The sequence below is a fragment of the Dama dama genome, chromosome 16 (genome assembly GCF_033118175.1).
Source record: "Dama dama isolate Ldn47 chromosome 16, ASM3311817v1, whole genome shotgun sequence".
NCBI lineage: Eukaryota > Metazoa > Chordata > Mammalia > Artiodactyla > Cervidae > Dama > Dama dama.
In genome coordinates, this window is record NC_083696.1 from 22,096,705 (window position 1) to 22,118,851 (window position 22,147).

The 22,147-nt window shown below is 40.3% G+C and overlaps 2 protein-coding genes across 2 annotated transcripts; both read left to right on the plus strand.

Moving 5' to 3' along the window:
• The first annotated feature begins 4,136 nt into the window (after nucleotides 1-4,136).
• Nucleotides 4,137-5,128, plus strand: LOC133071415 (dnaJ homolog subfamily C member 8-like). The gene has a single exon (XM_061164005.1). It carries the CDS (start codon nucleotides 4,137-4,139, stop codon nucleotides 4,986-4,988), a length of 852 nt encoding a protein of 283 aa, XP_061019988.1. The 3' UTR covers nucleotides 4,989-5,128.
• A 15,713-nt stretch (nucleotides 5,129-20,841) lies between these two features.
• Nucleotides 20,842-21,331, plus strand: LOC133071416 (small ribosomal subunit protein bS18m-like). The gene has a single exon (XM_061164006.1). The coding sequence runs from the start codon at nucleotides 20,865-20,867 to the stop codon at nucleotides 21,294-21,296; it is 432 nt and encodes a 143-aa protein (XP_061019989.1). The 5' UTR covers nucleotides 20,842-20,864; the 3' UTR covers nucleotides 21,297-21,331.
• Nucleotides 21,332-22,147: the final 816 nt, after the last annotated feature.

Consider the following 22,147-nt stretch of genomic DNA (forward strand, 5'->3'; position numbering starts at 1 on the left):
ACACAAAACTTGGTAAAACAAAGAAACAAGGGGGAAAAATGGAAGTGTTAGTGGGACTGGACCTGCCCTCGGCAGGTGGGGGAACTGAAGCAGGGGTCTGATCCTCACACTGGGGCAATTGTCTGAGTCGGAGGAGAAACATTAAAGGCTGAGAGGGGAACAGTTGATCTGTGGCATCCTAAATGGAATGAGAATCAGACAGCCCTTGCTGTAGCCATACATACCCTAGATGGGACAGTGGTTGGGAGCTGGAGTTTAGGGATTGTGGAGCAATCCCAGGGCCAGGACTGCTGTTGACTGCAGAGAGATGGATAGAGGGGATGTGAAGGAGGAGACTGTGGTGGGGAATGTCTGTGGAGGAAATCTCGGCAGCCATGGAAGCAAGGCAGTATTGCTGAGTCACGCGTAGGGGGTGGAGCCATCACCATAGCCTCTCTCCCTCCGCATGCCAGCATCAGCAGCTGAGCAAGAGAAAGCCTGGCCCACCAAATGCCTGACACAGTGAACTACAGAGTAGAACCCCAGGCGGGAGGCCCCTCTGTGTGCCTGATGCACCAAATAATAGAGAAGGGTCCCAGGCAAGGAAGCCCTCTAAGTGCCTGAACGGGTGGAGCTATGGAGAAAGACTGGCCAAAGAGGCCTTCTGATCGCCAGCTACAAGAGGCTTGATAAAAGACATGTCAATGTATGACAAAACCCACTGAAAAAATAAAGAAATAAATAAATTTAAAAAAAAAAAAAAAGACTCTGATAGGGCCATGACTCCAGCGGTGGAGGCAGTCCATGTCCCTGCACACTTGGCACCACCAGGGCCCCCGCAAGCCCAACAGCTGTGCTACCTTCATGCTCAGCTCTCACTGGGGCAGAGCTGCTACAGGCTAAAAGAGTGTTGCATCCATACGCACAGGGTCACTTTGGTCGTGTCTGACTCATTGGGACCCTGTGGACCGTGGCCTGCCAGGCTTCTCTGTCAGAGAGGGGGCTTCTCCAGGCAAGAATACTGGAGCGTATTGGCCAATACTGGTTTCTATACCCTTCTAGAGCACTATATTTCTTGCTGTCCTAGCCGCCAACTCCCCTGAGTACCTGGTGCTGCCAGAACCCCTGTGACCCAAGCAGCTGCTCCACCTCCACACCTGGCCCTCCCAGGGGCAAACCCAAGTCCTCCAGGGCAGCCTCAGGAGCAAACCCCAGTGGATGACCCGCATGCAGAAGTGAAAATAAAATCTCAATTGAAACCAAGGGGCAGTGTGACTAAAGAAGAAGTCCCCAAACCCTCTCACCAACTGTACAGCTGTAGATTAAATCCACACGATCAACTAGGCAGACTCTGTGTCTGTGGAATATATAAAAGGTCACTGAGAACTGCCACAAAAGAAGACACACAAATTCTGATAGCCCTGAACATTGAAGGCAAGAACACACAGGAGTAGAACCAGATTAAAATCTGAGCTGCCCTCATAGCAGGTCCAGAGATCATCATAGTGTTAGAGGGCTTCTTAGGGAGGTGAAATGGACTGTGACTCCCAGCGAAGGAAAGGACTCTGACAGCAGTGATTCAAGAAAAACATTTATTATTCTTATGTTTTGAGGTGTTCTGGAGATTCTCTTGGCTTTTTTTTTTCTTTCCATTATTCCCCCCTCTGTTATAGTTGTCGATTTTATTGGCACTATGAAATCTAACTAAGCTTTTGGGCTTTTTTTTTTTTTTCTCAGTCACATTTTTTATTGTTATTATAAACCTCTGCTTCCATATCAGGCGTTTGTAGTTCTGGGGAGGTTTTTTTTTTTTTTTTTTTTTTTTTGTCTTTTTAATTTCAATTTTTTAAACCTATTATTATTTTTTCCACATTTATTTTTTTGTTTTTCCTGCTGTTCTTTTCCCCTTGCAGTTACTCTTTAATATATATAAATCCTATTTATCTACTTCTATTTAACTTTGCATATCTAATCTCTCTTTCTTTTTTTCCTTTCCTTTAGTCTCAACATATTTTTTAGTTTTATTTTCAGTGCTTTATACACCATTTGGCACCTTGCTTTAGTTAGTTTTGTTCTGGTAGACATAATTTTTGGTTCCCTTTGTTTGCCAGGTCGATCTATTTTACTTTATTTTTGTTGGACTGTTTCAATTTTGCTTATGGGTGTATATGTATATGTGTATATTGAGTCACGATTTTATTGTCATTATAAACCTCTGCCTCTACCTCTATGTTGGGCCATTGCAGTTCTGTGAAGTTTTCCTTTTTTTCCTTTTCTCTTCTTCTGTTATTTTTTCCTCTATTTTATAATTTCAATTTTTAATTTTCTTAAACATATTATTTTTTCCTACATTTATTCTTTTGTTTGCCAATCCTACTGTTCTTTCCCCCTTGCAGTTAATCTTCAATGTATATAAATCTTCTTCATCTACCTCTATTTAACTTTGCATAGCTATTCTTTCTTTCCTTTCCTCTTAACATATTTATTAGTTTTATTTTCATTGCTTTATTTCCCAATTGGCACCTTGCTTTAGTTTTGTTTTCCAGTTTGCGCTTTGGTTAGTTTTGTTCTGGTAGGTATAATTTTAGTTTTCCTTTGTTCCCTGGGTCAAGTTATTGTATTTTATTTTTGTTGAACTGTTTTGACTTTGCTCCTGGGTGTGTGTATATATATATATATATATATATGTACGTTCTATTATTTTAATTGTTATTTGCCTGATTTTGTAATTGCCATTTGTCTGGGGTTCATCTTTGGTTTCTCATTTTTGTATATTTGTTTTAATCTCACTTAATGCTGTAACAAACCACTTGTGGAATCTCTGTTCCTGACAAGAGATCAAGCCCTGACCTTTGGAGTGGAAACACTAACTCCAACCCTAGACTACCAGAGAACTAACCTTATGGAGTATCAAATAGTGAGAACCCACATAAAGGAAACCACTTGAATACAAGAGCTGGCATCATGCAACCACCAGTAGCACCCTGGGCAGGATGCTTCATCTAAACAACAAACAAAACAAAAATATAAACCCAGTCATCAGTGCACAGGATTACCATATCACTCAGTCTCGCCCATCAGAGGAAAAACAAACAAGCAAAAATTCACCACAAATTTCACCCTAAAAGAAGCTTACACAAACCACTGGACCAAACTTAGAGGGCAGAAACCAAAAGGAAAAAAGAATTCAACCTTGAAGCTTTGGAAAAGGAGACCACAAATGCAGTAAGTTAAAAAAAAATAATGAAAATGCAGAGAAATGCTACACAAATCAAGGAACAAACTAGAAACACAGAAGTCCAAATAAATGAAGAGGAAATAGGCAAGCTACCTGAAAAAGAATTCAGGAAAATGATAGTAAAGATGATCAAAAACCTTGAAAACAGAATGGAGAAAATGCAAGCATCAAGTAACAAATATCTAGAAGAATTAAAGAATAAACATGCAGAGACAAACAGCACAATTACTGGAATTAAAAATACTCTAGAAGGAATCAATAGCAGAATATCTGAAGCAGAAGGACAAATCAGTGAGCTGGAAGATAAAATGGTGGAAATAACTTCTGAAGAGCAGAATAAAGTAAAAAGAATGAAAAGAACTGAGGATAGTCTTAGCGACCTCTGAGTCAATATCAAATGCACAAATATTTGAATAATAGGGGTCCCAGAAGAAGAAGAGAAAAAGAAAGGGTATGAGAAAATTTTTGAAGAGATTATGGTTGAAAATTTCCCCAACATGGAAAAGGAAATAGTCAATCAAGTCCAAGAGGCATGAAGAGTCCCATACAGGATAAACTCAAAGAGAAACATGCTAAGACATGCTAATCAAACTAACAAAGACTAAACAGAAAGAAAGAATATTAAAAGCAGCAATTGAAAAGCAACAAGTAACATACAAGGGAAACCCCATATGTTTAACAACTGATCTTTCATCAGAAATGCTGCAGGCCAAAAGGGAATGGCAGGATATATTTAAAATACTGAAAGGGAAAAATCTATATCCAAGATTATTGTACCTGGCAAGGATCTCATTCAAAATTGATGGAGAAAGAAAAAGATTTTCAGACAAGCAAGGGGTAACAGAATTCAGAACCACCAAACCAGGTTTACAGCAAATGTTAAAGGGATGTATATAGTCAAGAAATACAACAGGGGGAAATGGCGGCTCCAGGACAGAGCGGGGCTTCAGGTGGAGGAGGCAGCACGGAGGAAGCATTTATGACCTTCTACAGTGAGGTGAAACAAATAGAGAAGAGAGATTCAGTTCTAACGTCCAAAAATCAGATTGAAAGATTGACTCGTCCTGGTTCCTCCTACTTCAATTTGAACCCGTTTGAGGTTCTTCAGATAGATCCTGAAGTGATAGATGAAGAAATAAAAAAGAGGTTTCGGCAGTTATCCATACTGGTGCATCCTGACAAAAATCAAGATGATGCTGACAGAGCACAAAAGGCTTTTGAAGCTGTGGACAAAGCTTACAAGTTGCTACTGGATCAGGAACAAAAGAAGAGGGCCCTGGATGTAATTCAGGCAGGAAAAGAATACGTGGAGCACACCTTGAAAGAGCCAAAAAGGCAATTAAAGAAGGAAGGAAAGCCTACAAATGTGGAGGAGGATGACCCTGAGCTGTTCAAACAAGCAGTATACAAACAGACAGTGAAACTCTTTGCTGAGTTGGAAATTAAAAGGAAAGAGAGAGAAGCCAAAGAGATGCATGAAAGGAAGCGACAACGGGAGGAAGAGATTGAAGCTCAAGAAAAAGCCAAACGAGAAAGGGAGTGGCAGAAAAATTTTGAGGAAAGTCGAGATGGTCGCGTGGACAGCTGGCGAAACTTCCAAGCCAATACGAAAGGAAAGAAAGAGGAGAAAAACCGGACCTTCCTGAGACCACCAAAAGTAAAAATGGAGCAGCTGAGTGACCGCCAAGGGTCACGGCCCAGAACCTTCCCCGACTGTCTCCCTTCTGCTTTGAAGGACTCATTCTTTCCTCCCATTTTCACCCCAACATAGAGTAGTATTTGCTTTTTAGTCCATTTTGTTTTCAATACAATTTAATGCCGATCAGAGTAATTCTTTTGTACATTGAAATGAGGGGCTCGGTTTAAAAAGAAACACCCCCCCCCCTCCGCCCTCACCCCCCAGACCAACTGGGACTGGAAGGTGCTGCCTTCTCTTCCCACAGCCTGTAACTTCATGTTTGTACTTCACCGAAGTGTGATGGTTAGAAACGTCGTGTGTAGTTTGTGGAAATCATCCAGTTAAACACACTGCTGACTCTGGTGTTGCCGTGACTTCAGAGACAAGCCTGGGCCACCATAGGAAGCCCCTTCGCTTCGGTTGCTTGCTTCTGGGTGTGGCGTCCTTCGAAGCCCCAGATCAGATGGGAAGGCCGCCCACACCCAGAGCGGTCACTGGACGCCCCGACGTCCCTGGAGTTAGGCATGTGCTTTCCCATCTGACTGGCCAACCTGCGTGGCATGAGGCTCCAGGCTACCCAACCCGTTCACTTTCCAAAGAGCTAGCCGTGCTCCATCCCGTACTGTGGTGTCCTCACCTGTCTGCATTTGTTAGTGGTAATATTCTGTATGTGTAATAAATTTTTATACCCTAAAAAAAAAAAAAGAAATACAACAGAAGAAAAAATATCTACAAAATTAACCCCGAACAATTAAGAAAATTGCAATAGGAACATATATATCAATAATTACTTTAAATGTAAATGGATCAAATGCTCCAACCAAAAGACACAGACTAGCTGAATGGATACAAAAACAAGACCCTTATATATGTTGTCTACAAAAAACCTACTTTAGATCTGAAGACACATATAGACTGAAAGTGAGAGGATGGAAAAATACACTCCATGAAAATGGGAAGCAAAAGAAAGCTGGAGTAGTAATCCTCATATCAGACAAAATAGACCTTAAAATAAAGAAGATTACAAGAGATAAGGAAGGACACTACATAATGATCAAGGGGTCAATCCAAGAGGAAGACACGAGAATTGTAAATATCTAGGCACCCAACATGGGAGCATCTTAATACAAAAGACAAATAGTAACAGACATTAAAGGAGAAATTGACAGTAACACAGTAATAGTAGGAGACTTTAACACCCTACTCACACCAATGGACAGATCATCAAAACAGAAAATTAATAAGGAAACACAAGTCTTAAATGATACATTAGATGAGATGGATCTCATTGATACTTTCAGGACATTCCACCCAAATGCAGAAGAATACACCTTCTCAAGTGCACATGGAACATTCTCCAGGATACATCACTTCTTGGGTCACAAATCAAACCTCAGTAAATTTAATAAAATTGAAATCAGATCGAGCATCTTCTCCAACAACAATGCTATGACAGGAGATATCAATTACAAGAAAAAAACTGTAAGAAACACAAACACATGGAGATTAAACAACATGTTTCCAAATAACCAATAGGTTACTGAAGAAATCAAAAGGGAAAACAAAAAATTTCTAGAAACAAATGACAATGAAAACATGACAACTCAAAACTTATGGGATGCAGCAAGAGCAGTTTTTTTTTTTTTTTTCATTTATTTTTATTAGTTGGAGGCTAACTACTTTACAACATTGCAGTGGGTCTTGTCATACATTGACATGAATCAGCCATGGATTTACATGTATTCCCCATCCCGATCCCCCCTGCCACCTCCCTCTCTACCCAATCCCTCTGAGTCTTCCCAGTGCACCAGGCCCGAGCACTTGTCTCATGCATCCAACCTGGGCTGGTAATCTGTTTCACTATAGATAATATACATGTTTCGATGCTGTTCTCTCAAAACCTCCCACCCTTGCCTTCTCCCACAGAGTCCAAAAGTCTGTTCTGTACATCTGTGTCTCTTTTTCTGTTTTGCATATAGGGTTATCATTACCATCTTTCTAAATTCCATATATATGTGTTAGTATGCTGTAATGTTCTTTATCTTTCTGGCTTACTTCACTCTGTATAATAGGCTCCAGTTTCATCCATCTCATTAGAACTGATTCAAATGTATTATTTTTAATGGCTGAGTAATATTCCATGGTGTATATGTACCACAGCTTCCTTATCCATTCGTCTGCTGATGGGCATCTAGGTTGCTTCCATGTCCTGGCTATTATAAACAGTGCTGCAATGAACACTGGGGTGCATGTGTCTCTTTCAGATCTGGTTTCCTCGGTGTGTATGCCCAGAAGTAGGATTGCTGGGTCATATGGCAGTTCTAGTTCCAGATTTTTAAGAAATCTCCACACTGTTCTCCATAGCGGCTGTACTAGTTTGCATTCCCACCAACAGTGTAAGAGGGTTCCCTTTTCTCCACACCCTCTCCAGCATTTATTCCTTGTAGACTTTTGGATAGCAGCCATCCTGACTGGTGTGTAATGGTACTTCACTGTGGTTTTGATTTGCATTTCTCTGATGATGAGTGATGTTGAGCATCTTTTCATGTGTTTGTTAGCCATCTGTATGTCTTCTTTGGAGAAATGTCTGTTTAGTTCTTTGGCCCATTTTTTGATTGGGTCATTTATTTTTCTGGAATTGAGCTGCAGAGCAGTTTTAAGAGGGAAGTTAACAGCAATACAATCCTACCTCAAGAAACAAGAAAAAAATTGAATAGACAACCTAACTTTACAACTAAAACAACTGGAAAAAGAATAACAAAAAAACCCCTCAATTTTAGTAGAAGGAAAGAAATCATAAAGATCTGAGCAGAAATAAATGAAAAAGAAACAAAAGAAACAATAGTAAAGATGAATAAAACCAAAAGCTGGTTCTTTGAGAAGATGAACAAAACTGACAAACCTTTAGCCAGACTCAACAAGAAAAAAAGAGAGAAGAATCAAATAAACAAAATTAGAAATGAAAAAGGAGAGGTTACAACAGAGAATGCAGAAATGCAAAGGATTATAAGAGACTATTATGAACAACTCTATGGCAATAAAACGGATAACCTGGAAGAAATGGACAGATTCTTAGAAAAGTTCAATCTTCCAAGACTGAACCAGGAAGAAATAGAGATTATGAACAACCTAATTACAAGCACTGAAATTGAACTTATGATAAAAAATCTCCCCAAAACAAAAGCCCAGGACCAGATGTCTTCACAGGAGAATTCTATCAAACATTTAGAGAAGAGGTAATACTTATACTTCTAAAACTCTTTCAAAAAATTGCAGAGGAAGAAACACTTCCAACCTCATTCTATGAAGTCACCATCACCCTGATATCAATACCAGACAAAGACAACGCAAAAAAGAAAACTACAGGCCAATATTACTGATGAATATAGAGGCAAAAATCCTCAATGAAATTTTAGCAAACAGAATTCAGCAACACATCAAAAAGCTCATACACCATGATCAAGTTGGGTTTATTCCAGGAATGCAAGGATTCTTCAATATACACAAATCAATCAATGTGATACACAGTATCAACAAATTGAAAGGTAAAAACTGTATGATCATCTCAATAGATGCAGAAAAAGCCTTTGACAAAATTCAGCTTCCATTTATGATTAAAACTCTTCAAAAAATGTGCATGGAAGGAACCTACCTCAAAATAGTAAAGGTCATATATGAAAAGCCTACAGCAAACATTATTTTAAATGTTGATAAACAGAAATCATGCCCCCTAAGATCAGGAACAAGACAAGGGCGTCCACTTTCCTCACTATTATTCAACATAGTTCTGGAAGTCCTAGTTACAGCAATCAGAGAAGAAAAACAAATTAAAGGAATCCAGATTGGAAAAGAAGTAGTAAATCTCTCACTGTTTGCAGATGACATGATACTGTACACAGAAAACCCTAAAGATAGTATAAGAAAATTACTAGAGCTAATCAGTGAATTTAGCAAAGTCACAAGATACAAAATCAATACACAGAAATCACTTGCATTTCTATATACTAACAATGAAAAATCAGAAAGAGAAATTAACGATTCAACCCCATTCACCATTGCAACAAAAAGAATTAAATATCTAGGAATAAACTTACCTAAGGAGCTGAAAGAACTGTACACAGAAAATTATAAGGCACTGATGAAAGAAATCAAAGATGACATAAACAGATGGAGAGATATTCCATGTTCTTGGCTAGGAAGAATCAATAGTGTGAAAATGACTATACTACCAAATGCAGTTTGCAGATTCAATGTGATCCCTATCAAATTACCAATGGCATTTTTCACAGAACTAGAACAAAAAATTTCATAATTCATATAGAAACACAAAAGGCCCTGAATAACTAAAATGGTCTTGAGAAAGAAGAATGGAGCTGGAGGAATCAACCTTCCTGGCTTCAGATTGTACTACAAAGCTATGGTCATCAAGACAGTATGGTACTGGCACAAAAACAGAAATATAGACCAATGGAACAAGATAGAAAGCCCAGGAATAAACCCATGCACCTATGGGTACCTTATTTTTGACAAAGGAGGCAAAAATATACAATGGGGCAAAGACAGCCTCTTCAATAAATGGTGTTGGGAAAACTGAACAGCTACATGTAAAAGAATGAAATTAGAACTCTTCCTAACACCATACACAAAGATAAACTCAAAATGGATTAAATACATAAAAGTAAGACTAGAAACTATAAAACTATTAGAGGAAAACATAGGCAGAACACTTGATGACATAAATCAAAGCAAGATCCTCTATGACCCACCTCCTAGAGTAATAGAAATAAAAACAAAAGTAAACAAGTGGGACCTGATTAGGCTTAAAAGCTTTTGCACAGCAAAGGAACCTATAAGCTAGGTGAAAAGACAACCCTCCGAGTGGGAGAAAATAATAGCAAATGAAACAACTGACAAAGGATTAATTTCCAAAATATACAAGCAGCTCATGCAACTTAATACCAGGTAAACAAACAATCCAATCAAAAAGTGGGAAAAAGACCTAAACAGACATTTCTCCAAAGAAGACACACAGATGGCTAACAAACACATGAAAAGGTGCTCAACATTGCTCATTATTAGAGAAATGCAAATCAACACCATAATGAGATATCACCTTACACCAGTCAGAATGACCATCATCAAAAAGTCTACAAACAGTAAATGCTGGAGAAGGTGTGGAGAAAAGGGAATGCTCTTGCATTATTGGTGGGAATATAAACTGATACAGCCACTATGGAAGACAGCATGGAGACTCCTTAAAAAACTATAAATAAAACCACCATATGACCCAGCAATCCCACTCCTAGGCATATACCCTGAGGAAACCAGGGTTGAAAAAGACACATGTTTCCCATTGTTCTTTCAGCACTATTTACAGTAGCCAGAACATGGAAGCAACCTAGATGTCCGTTGACAGAAGAATGGATAAAGAAGTTGTGGTACATATACACAATGGAAAATTACTCAGCCATAAAAGGAATGCATTTGAGTCAGCTCTAATGAAGTGGATGAACCTAGAACCTATTATACAGAGTGAAGTGGGTCAGAAAGAGAAAGATAAATATCATATTCTAACACACATGTATGGAATCTAGAAAAATGGTACTGAAGAATTTATTCACAGGGCAGCAATGGAGAAATAGACATAGGGAATAGACTTATGGACATGGGGAGAGTGGAGGAGAGGGTGAGATGTATGAAAAGAGTAACATGGAAACTTACATTACCATATGCCAAATTGATAGCCAAGGGGAATTTGCTGTATGTCTCAGGAAACTCAAACAAGGGCTCTGTATCAACCTAGAGGGGTGGGGTGTGGGGGGAGATGGGAGGGAGGTTCAAAAGGGAGGGGATACATGTTTACCTATGGCTGATTTGTATTGAAGTTTGACAGAAAACAACAAAATTCTGTAAAGCAATTATCATTCAATTAAAAAAAAAAAAGAATCAGAGAACTCACAGTGAGCTAATGGTCTTCTGGAATAACATCATAAGAAGTGACTACCTCACTCGGCACTGAGAAATACATCCCTGAATGGACCAGTAGATGAGGACACAGCATGCAGAGATGGGGAGCAAGGGTGAAACTGCATTCCACAACAGAGAATACAGTGGCCTCTGCTACAGGAAGCTAGGTAGAGATTTGGGTTACCTGGGATGTACCTGCATCATTTCTGAGAACTTAGGCTAAATCCTGTGTGGAGACCTGGAACTGAAACTTCCTGCAGCTGTTGCCTGGATCTATGATGTGTCTGGACTTTGCTAATAACTTCATGCCATGGGTTTAACCTGTTGGTTCTTGAGAAGTCCAGGACTTTTTGCAGGAGCACAACCCAAATCACTGTTGGAGGAGATACAGATCAAGTATTCTCTCAAGTGCTAGTACTTGATGATTTTTTTGACCCTTGACCAGAGGCCACACACATCTGCCTCGGGAACACATTTTAAATCCATCTGGGGCTCTCTTGTTCATGCTGGGTCCTGGGCTCACCTGGGGGCCCTGCTGGTGAGCTCACTGATTCTCCTGGTCTTAGCACAGCATCTCTGCCTTGTCATGAGAGCGCGCCTCCACATTCTGAACTGTGGGCACATTGTAACCCTGAGCCTCTGGGTTTTCATCTGCTGAACTTTACAAAGAATGAGATTGTTACCTGAAAATTTTGGGGTTTATAGTAGCAAAGTAGACTGAGGGCAGGAGGAGAAGGGGATGACAGAGCATGAGATGCTTGGATGGCATCATCAACTCTATGGACATGGGTTTGGGTGGACTCCGGGAGTTGGTGATGGACAGGGAGGCCTGGCGTGCTGCAGTTCATGGGATTGCAGAGTCGGACACGACTGAGCAACTGAACTGAACTGATAGTAATAAAACCTTCTTCCTACCACCCTCACAAACAATATCTAGTTCACAGCCTCAATCCTGAAAACAGAGAAGATGACCCTTTCTGGTGGAGGCTGAGCTCTGAACCACACTCACTGAACTTTCCAAGCCCAGGACCTTAGGATGTGACAATCTAGTAGGTTATTTTATTATTATTCTTATCTACACAGGTGTTTTTGTGAAAATGCATCAAGGGGATAGTTTTATAATGTGTGCACACTTATGATACATGCACACATTTGTGACTCATATATTTTTCTGTACTGCAGATTACACTTCCATAAAAGATTGAAAAATTTCATTGATTAAAACAGAAAAAGTAAAGATACCAATCCTAAGTATGCATTGTCTACTTGAAAAAACATCGAGTCTGAATTTTCAGTTTTATGTTTCAGATCACACTCTATTTAGAGAAATTAGAATTGCAAAGTTGAATCTAATCAATGCACATGTTGCCTATCAGTTTCTGAAAAAAAAAAAAAAAAATTGAAAAGACCATGTCATGGTTCTCAGTTTTGTGATTATTCTGGTGAAACTAAAATAAACTCTAGAGATCCCATCCACTCCACTTTAGAATAGCTGTTGAAGGGATTAAGAATTCACCACTTCTGGCTCCTACTTCTCGGCTTTCACTATTTCTGACTGAGGACAAGAAATGGAGTTTTATGGATGGAGGCAAGAGACTCAAAGGAAGACTCCAGTGACTAGAAATGCAAACTCGCAAGATAAAACTCCATTTTCATATCACAATACCACAGTCACACAGGGAGAAGGAGAGGTACATCACTGAAACACACATGCAAACTCTCCACAAGATAGTTGCATGTTTTGAAAAATGACTGGTGTCAGAGATTCCGGGGAGCAGGATGTAGCCAGTGTTTACTCAGAGCACACCTGAAGGAGAGAAGGTTTATAAGAGTGTGATTGCGTTAACAACTTTCCCCTCTTTCCATCTCTTAGAAACTAACGGTTGTTAACTGGGACACACAGACCCTGCTCCCCCGTGAGGCTATCCCAGGGGAACATGCTTTGTCTCAGATGCCATCAACTGATTATAGAGGGTGCACACTTGCCAAAAGAACCAGCTTTTTCCACTAGCATTGCCAAATTATTGGAAACATGGATACTGTGCCTATTAGAGAAAACAAAATCTTCACTATGCTAAGAGTTTTACATGGATAATCTCATGTATCTCTCACAAACTCCTAGGGTATCCTGAGTAGGATTCCTCTTCAGACAGTTTTAATTAAAAGCCTGGGGCTTAACAGCCGTGTAGATGAAAGATTTTCGTGTGGCATGTGGAGAGAAGCTATATACCCTTCTAATTAGTCACTAGAATGTGCAGCTAAAGTCAGCAAAGATCTCATTAATTTATAAGTATTTGATGGGAGGAAACTCCCACTAATAGAGTTTTCAAAAGCAAGATTCATGCTTTCATCCATCAATAGTGTATTAAAATATTTTTTTGGAATCAGATTCATGTAATGCTCTGTTACAGCTATGCAAAGAAAGCAAACAACGAATCAGTAGTAAAGATCGAAAACAGTGAAAATAAAACAGTAGAAACTCTCATCACAGCTGTCTAGGTCATCAAGGGACAAGCCAGAAGCTTATTTTCCTTTTGTAGAGATGAGACAAATGGCCTCAAATATTTCTCCCTGCCTACATGTCCTGTGCAGGATTTTCTTCTGGCTTCATACAGACATCATTTCACTGTCTTCTATGTTCACTGCTTCTTCTGAAAAAATCAGCTAAATATCTTACTGTTGCCCCTTTGAAGTTAATCTGTCTTTCAATTTTTTTCTGGCTGCTCTAAAGATTTCTCCTTTGCTGTTGGTTTTCAGCAGTTTACCATGATGGTATGTACATATGTTTTTCTTTGTATTTAACCTGCTTGGGATTCACTGAACTTGTTTGGATTTCATGAGTTTTGAGAAATTGTCTACAACTATTGCTTCCATCAGGGCTTCTCTGATGGCTCAGACAGTAAAGAATCTGTCTGGAATGCAGGAGATATGGGTTCGATCCCTGGGTTGGGAAGATCCCCTGGAGGAGGGCATGGCAACCCATGCCAATATTCTTGCCTGAAGAATCCCATGGGCAGAGGAGCCTGGCGGACTACAAAGAGCCAGACTGCAAAGAGTCGGACACGACTGAGCAACAAGCATTGCTTCGATCATCATCTCCTTCTTCTTCCTTGCTGGCACTTCAGTTATAAAATAGACCATTTTATCACATCACATTTGTTTCTTAAATAACTTTTTGTATGTTATACTTTAAATTCTCTTTCATTATGGACATTTCTATCACAGATTTTTTTTTTTTTTTTTTTTTTTGTTTCCAAATCTTTTCTTCTACTGAAACCAATCTAGGGTGAATCCACTCATTGATCTCCTAATTTCAATGACTGCATTCTTCAGCCCTAGAATTTTCATTTGATTTCTTATCACTTTTTCTCTGCTAACTCCTGTTTTGTCTTTTAATTTGTTGAACATGTCATAATTATTTTAAAAATCACTGTTTGAATATTCTCATATCTGGATCTGGGTCTATTATATGTGTGTATACACACACACACACACACACACACACACACACACACAAACAGGGCTACAGTCCATAGGATCGCAAAGAGTTGGATACGACTGAAGTGACTTAACACACAAGCATGCAGACTGTACTATGTATAGTCTCTTAAGGGTCCAAACTGAAAACCTAGGAAGTTTATTAGGCCTCCTGCTCAGAGGACTAAAATTCCTCAGCATTTTGAGACCATCAGAATTTCTGTCTAGTTTGTCAGGTGTCTTAGCATGGGATGCCACAGCAAATACTGTAGACTTGGTTGCTTAAACAACATTTATTTCTCATAGTTCTGGAGACCAGAAGTCTGGGGTCAGGGTCTAATAAGAGCCTCTTCCTGCCTTGCAGGTGGCTACCTTCTCACTGTGTTCTAAGATGCTGATTGATGGCCCTATCTTTATGACCTCATCTAAACCGAATTACTTTTCAAAGGTTCCATCTCCCAATATTATCACACTGGGGACGAAGGTTTCAACATTATGACTTTGGGGGGGGACACAATTCAGTCCATAGGACCAAACAAATTTTTAAAATCTGAAAATGTCTCAAATTAAAACTTGGGTCAGAATATAGGCTCATGTTTCTGAGTTTTCCTACTCTCCAGGAGACTGATCTCCCAAGTCCTGGGCATTTTGGAAACCCTGGGCCCCCATTTTTGCCTTCTCAAGTCCATATTACTGCTGAATGCTCAGCCTTTCTGCTCCATGTTTTTTTTTGTGATTCTGCAAATTCCTAGAGGGGCAGAACTATGTAGATTGCTCAACTCATGTCGATATGTTTCCCTTCTCTATGGAATCTTGGTCAAGTTCTAGTGACCAGATCACTAACATCTTCAGATGATGCATTGGTATTTTATTCAGCTTTTCCAATGAGACATCAACTAAATTAGGTTGCTACAATTAGGCCATTAGAGCTTGAATTTCATGTGCCCGTAGCCATTTCCCAGCACTACCTCCTCCCCCATGACTATTTTACCTCTATTCTTTTCATTTTCTCTGTTCATCTCTTGAATTCACAAATGGGGCTAGAATACATCTTCCAACGTGAAGCTTTCCAAGGTGACAAAGGACTGCTGAGCATTGAAGGTGATGCTGCCTAAACAAGACTTGCCCACCCTGTCCTGTGAGGTCCCAAGTACGGACCAAGCTTGAACTCTGCTTGGAACAGATATAGGGGCTCCCACATCAACAGCTACTTTCTTGGCTTTTGTTACATTTCCTTTGAAGATTTTGAGGCTAATCTTAAGCTCATCTCTCTGTTATAGAACTTTGGGAGCTACAGTAAATCCAAAATTACATGTTCACTGTCTGTTCTTTTTTTCACATTCTGTTCTTTACATTCTAACATTCCTCCTAGCATTACAGTGAGCATTCTCTCCACCAGGGTTGACATTCAAATGTTCATAGCCAGTCAATGCCTTCCATCTCCAGCCAGGGATCATACCTTGGACTTGGTGAAATTCAACACTTGAAGAAAAGCTAAGTGGAGAATGGGCATGTGGTTCAGTTTTTCTCCTAGATATCCAGCCATCTGTGCCTGGATTAAACCAGCTGTGACCCTGATTTCACTATAGTGGGAACCAGGGAGTCTTCACTGAATTTTACTTGAGATTAATGCCATCAGCAATCAAGGGAGAAAGCAAAACAAAGAGATAATTTCATTTGTGGAGGTATTTTCTACATTAAACAGTACCTTCTTTTGAAAACCCTTGGAGACACCTCTCTGGTCTCAAGATAAGTAATAACTAAATTGCTCCTTGGAAACTGGTTCATTTTTATATTGCAAGCTTTATGAATTATGTAAGTAACGGTATTTTCTTCTTGGATTAGTCACTTGATAGCTTACAGTCATACTTAGAACTTTCTCCTGAAAAGGGGGTGGGATTCCATTACATGCATTTTCTATACTCATTCCAAGTCTGCCTATGTCATATTTCCCTAACCTTGGGGCTCTCTGTCCTCACTGACATCATTCTGGGTCAAATACATCTCTTCCCTTGCTTCAACTATTGTAGCTGCTGTTTTATTTGTCTTCCTCCTTCCAGTCTTACCTTTATTCCCCAGTATATTACCTACATTAGCCAGAATAATCATCTGTATTAGTTATCTATTGCTACATAACAAATTAACCCCCAAATTAGTGGTTTAAAGCAACACATATTTGTTATCTCATCATTTCTGTGGGTCAGGAATCTAGGCAAGGCTTAGCTGGGTGTCTCTGACTCAGGATCTCTCAAAAGTTGCAATAAGTGTTGGCAGGGGCTTCATCACTTGAAAGCTCAACTGGAGAAAGGTAACTTCCAAGCTCACTCACATGACTGTTGGCAGGAGACATCAGTCCCTTCATGTGTGGGTATTTCCATAGGGCAGCTCACACCATGACAGCTGGCTTTCCTTAGTGTGATGAGGGAGAGACTGAGGCATCAAGGATGAACTCCACAGTCACCTAATCTTGGAAGCATCAACCTATCACTTTTATCATATTTTTTGTCATTAGAAGCAGTCACTAAATCAAGTCTATACCTGAGGGTAGAGGATCACATAGTATGAATACCACAATGCATGGATCACTGGGGCCATCTTGGAGGCAGCCTACCACATGTCTTAGTACACAAAGCTGAGTGTACTTTGCTGAAAACATTTTGGTAGCTCCTTAGTGCTCTTCAAATGAAGTCCAAACTCTTTGACATGACTGACAGATCTCTCCAGCCACGGCTTACCCATTGGTCTTACTTGGAGAAGCTCCATTCCTGACCCTTTTATTTATTTATTTATTTTTCAGGATAAAAAAAGAAAATGGACTCCATTTAGTTTCATCTTTTCTCTGTCCCAGAGGACATTTACAAAACCTAGCAAACTTATCCAAGAAGCGTGAAACAGAATGTTGCAAATGTCGCCAGAGTAATGTACAATCTAGAAATTGATTTCTGAATAATTTACAATTGTCTATTACTGGACTGAAATGAGTAAAAACAGTGAAAATGGCTAGCGCTTATGACTGTGGGTTGGGTTCTCCGTGGAGAGCTTTATGAGTACTACCTTACTTATTCTTAAATCACCCTGTTCTCTCGTCCTCCCCAGTTCACAGAAGTTGGGCTCACAAAGGCTGGCTTGGAGCCCTCTCCCCTAAGCACTACACCTATTTCTGTGGCTGGTGTGTGTGGACATGACCTGGCAGGTACTGCTGGGACTGGTGACTACTCTCTGGCTTTCACAATGTCCAGCACAGTGTTCCATAAGCGATTTGATCCTTGAGGACAGCTACTATTGCCTACTTTAGGACATACATAACATTTTGAGACAGAGAGTGGAAACAAGGACATTTTGAAATATTTTTAATGTGTATTGGGATTTCATGAATTTGACAATAGAAAAAGATTTTTGTTGTTGCTTATTTTACTTTTCCTCATAAGTAATCTTTTTGAAACAAGGGTATTTTTAAAATATTAAAGTTCTTTTGAACACAAATTCTGGTGTAGGAGGATGTTTTTCAGAAAGTTTTCAAGCTGATTCTTTTCTTTTCTGCAAAAACATTAATATAGCCAGCAATAAGAAAGCTGTTGTGAATAGATCAGTGTTGGAAGATTCTGCCATCGGTTGTCTGTGCAGGGTGACTTTAGCTTTCTCTTTAGCCTGCTTCTTCTTTGTTCATCTTTTAGCAACCATGACTAAGTTTTGTGGATTATGTCAGGTCATTTCCAGCTGAAGGAGTGACGCTGAGATGGAGTTGATTTGGAGTCAGCTAAGGAACCCTCATAGAGCTGGGTAAAGTGAGGAGCTGGAACCTAGAAGCCCCACAGAGGGAGGGGTGGCTATCCTCAGGGGCTCCCAGGAAGGATATCACTCCTGCATAGAAAGTTGGAGAAATGAATGTTCCCATCTCAAACCCCAGATTTCTATGATCCAGTAGCCTTTACTCCTTTCCCAGCCCTCATTCTAAATCTATTATTGCTAAAATAACTTCAATGTCATATGGTAAGAAATCATGCTTCCTTTTCAAGTATTAGCCTGCACAGTTTTTAGAAAAGAATGTCTCTAAAAGATCTAGGTCTCTGATAGCAGCCACTCACGGGTCCAATCATTCCAGAAGCAAGTTTTATCTTATGTGATTTGGAGCACTGGGGACTTTCTGACATTTTCAGCTGTCTCTCAGCTTTTTGACACATGTTTCATATAAGTTTTAACTTTTTCACTTATTTCACCTTATCCACCCACCCAAATGTTTAATGAGTGCTTTATTAATGGTGACTGATTTTTGCAAGTTAACATTCACTTTGCAACCCTGAGTAGCAAATGGAAGAAAACAAAACCAAACTTGTCCTTCTCCAGAGAGCACAAGTTCAAACCAGCCTAGTCAGAATCTAAGTGATTGATCCATTTGCCAGGTAAAAGCCTGGCTTTCTCTCTCTTGAGGAAAGTGTTAGTTGCTCAGTCGTGTCCGACTCTTTGTGACCCCACAGACTATAGCCCACCAGGTTCCCCTGTCCATGGACTTCTCCATGTAAGAATACTGGAGTGGGTTGCCATTCCCTTCTCCAGGGGACCTTCCCGGCCCAGGGATCGAACCCGTGTCTCCTGCAGACAGATTCTTTACTGTCTGAGCCACCAGGGGATCCCCTAGGGTAGCTTCATCTTCTGCTGAACACATTTTCAAAGTGACTTTAAGAAGCTTATCACATTGGGGACCAGACAGACTCCATTGTCGGGGACACATCAGACCACCTGACCCCCATGCTGGGATAGCTCAGCCCTACGTGGAGTCTCTCTGTCAGGTTTCTTTGTGATGTCTGTACCCCAGGGCTGCTTGAGGATCAGACTCCCCTGAAACACTGTACCCAGCTCCTGACTATCATGATCTCTTCTTTTCCTTCCTCATTTCTTAGTGGCAATCTATGCAGAAAGGATTTAGCTAAAAATCTGTTTGAAAAATGTACTTTCTTGCACACCTTATTGCCCTTGGAAAACTAACCCTTCATGTCTACACATCCCAGTTTACAAGGTCCAGTCACATGACCCAAAACAGTGAAGTTAAGGCCAGTGTCCTCTCTAAAGAGGAGATGGGGTTCACAGGTGCGAGGAGACTCAACTAGGGCTGTGTCTCCCATGTGTGGCAAAGCCATCGACTGAATACAAGCTCATTCCTCTGCACTAGTAGTTTCTGGAAAGCAGAACTCACTCTGTCCAGGGGTCCAGGGTTTGGTCATATCTGGCTGAGTTCTCACTGCCCTGGCTTCTTTGAGCCTCCTTCCATGAGGGCCAGGGGAAAGGGAGGGATGGAATTCGAGGACTGGGGCAGAATCAGGACACAAAACTATCAATGCAAACTTAGGTTAAGAGTTTTCTTAGACTTGGAAAAGAACTTGCATTTCAAAAATTACACATTTTTAAAGTTGACAAATACTATCTATATCATAAGATCATAAAAATAGCATATATTTTTATTATTTCACTTCTGAAATATTTCAGGAATTCGTTTTTTTTTTTTTTTTTGCTTTGGTAGTAATTTGCATCTTTCATTTGGAAACACCTATTTCTGAACGATAAGATTCACTGAAATCTCTAATTTGTGTGTTGCTATGTGGAGGTGGTGGGGCTTCCCTGGGGGCTTAGTGGTAGAGAATCTGCCTGCAATGCAGGAGACATGAGTTCGATCCCTTGGTTGGGAAGATCCCCTGGAGGAGGGCATGGCAACCCATTGCAGTATTCTTGCCTGGAGAATCCCATGGACCGAGGAGCCTGGCAGGCTACAGCTTAGAGGGTAACAGAGTCTGACATGGCTGAAGCAACTGAGCACACATACATGGAAGTGGAGGAGGATAAAATATGACTTCATATATATAGATGCAGTTGTTATTTGTAGAGCTGCTGTGCTTTTTGCCCCAAGAAATAGGAGTTCTGATAAGTGCTACTGCACATGATTCTTATTAAAAAACTCTACATTGCATCTATAATTAAGTATATTGCATTTTAAGTATTTTCCTGACCAGAGAACACTTCTTTTTTTACAGGCATTACTGGAAATGGCCTATGGTTTAAAGCATAATGGCTGGGAGAGTTCTCAGAGACTAGCTTCTGGCTCTGCGCCTCTCCCTCCTTGCTTCTCTTCTGCTGCCCACGGTGCCGTAGGAAGTGATCCCATCTGCTTGTCAAGACATTGGGGGATTGACCTCTTGGGCAAGGGGGCATTCCAGGAAGTCATTCCTGCACTGGAATGGTTCCCAATAAGGCAGCAGCCATATGTGGAGGTGACTAAAATCATGAAAATATGCCTCCAAAGCTGAAATTCAGCATTCATCCAAATCATTTTCCCATTGGTTGGATCTCAAAGCATTCCTATTCACATGATGCCCTCTAGCTGGAGGAACAGTGGGAGAGAGAAGCTTTGATGTTTTCAGGTCTTACGGAAGCAGAACCTTGTGAACATGTTGCTCGTGCAAACAAGGGATACAAATTGCTTTCGCTCCAAAATGGTCTTGTTCCGGAGGAAAGGAAGGGGAGGAGCGAGGAACCATGGCTGCTCTGGTAGCTCTCTGCAGTGGGCTAGGGAAGAGAAAGTTTACGCGTTTCCCAGCGGCTTTTGTCTGCCTCACAAATCCCGGGACTCGTGCAGTGCTGTGGAGAAGTTGTTCACAATATGAACAGGTAACCAGCAATGAGGACCTGCCTATTCCAATGGAAAATCCTTATAAGGAGCCTCTGAAAAAATGTATCTTGTGTGAAAAACGTGTAGATTATAAGAATGTACAGCTTTTATTCCAGTTTATTTCTCCATTTACTGGATGCATTTATGGAAGGCACATAACAGGTCTTTGTGGGAAGAAACAAAAAGAAATCACAAAAGCAATTAAGAGAGCTCAAATATTGGGGTTTATGCCAGTTACATACAAGGATCCTGCCTATCTCAAAGACCCTAAAGTTTGTAACATCAAATATAGGGAGTAAATTACATAAAGTTATTACCAATAAACATATTTTGCAATAAAAAAAAAAAATGGTCTTGTTCCCAAAGGGGCACAAGTGACCTATAGCGGCATGCTAAATGCAGGGAGGGTATTATAGGCTGAGTCATCCCCCACCATGTTGAAGCCCTAACCCCTAGCACCTCAGAATGTGACCGTTTTTGGAGATGAGACCTTTAAAGGGGTGACTAAGGTAAAATGGGGCTGTTAGTGTGGACCCTAATCCAATGTGCAGTACTCTTACAAGAAGAGGAGATGAGGACACAGACCCCCACAGAAGGAAGACCGTGTGAGGACACAGGGAGAAGATAGTCATTTGCAAACCAAGGAGAGAGGCCTGAGAAGAAGCCAGCCCTGCCACAACTTGATCTTGGACTTTCAGCTGCCAGAGCTGTCCGAGAATACATTTCTGTTGGTTAAGCTGCCCAGTCATGGAGTCCCATACAGACTTACACACTTATGGGATGTGACTGCAATGCTCCAGGTTGTAATGGAAATTTGCAGTTGAGTTGTGGTTGAGTTTATTTGGTTTTTCAAAGTGTTTATTGAGTGATCTACTATCTACACTGGTTCTACACTATGCTTCTACACTTAGTGCCAGCCTTAGAACATGACATAAAAATCTTCTGTCTTATGACATAAGATGGGAGTATAAGTCAGAAAAATCCTTGCCTTAACTTATAGTCTAATGGGAGGACATAGGTATACATAAATCAGTAGGATTTTAAGTAGCTTGTGTTTGTGACAATAAGAATACTCTAGATCGCTGGAATAGAGAGGGCCTGGCAGTGGAAGGCCTCTTTAAGTAGATGTCAAAAAAGAATTTTTTGAAGC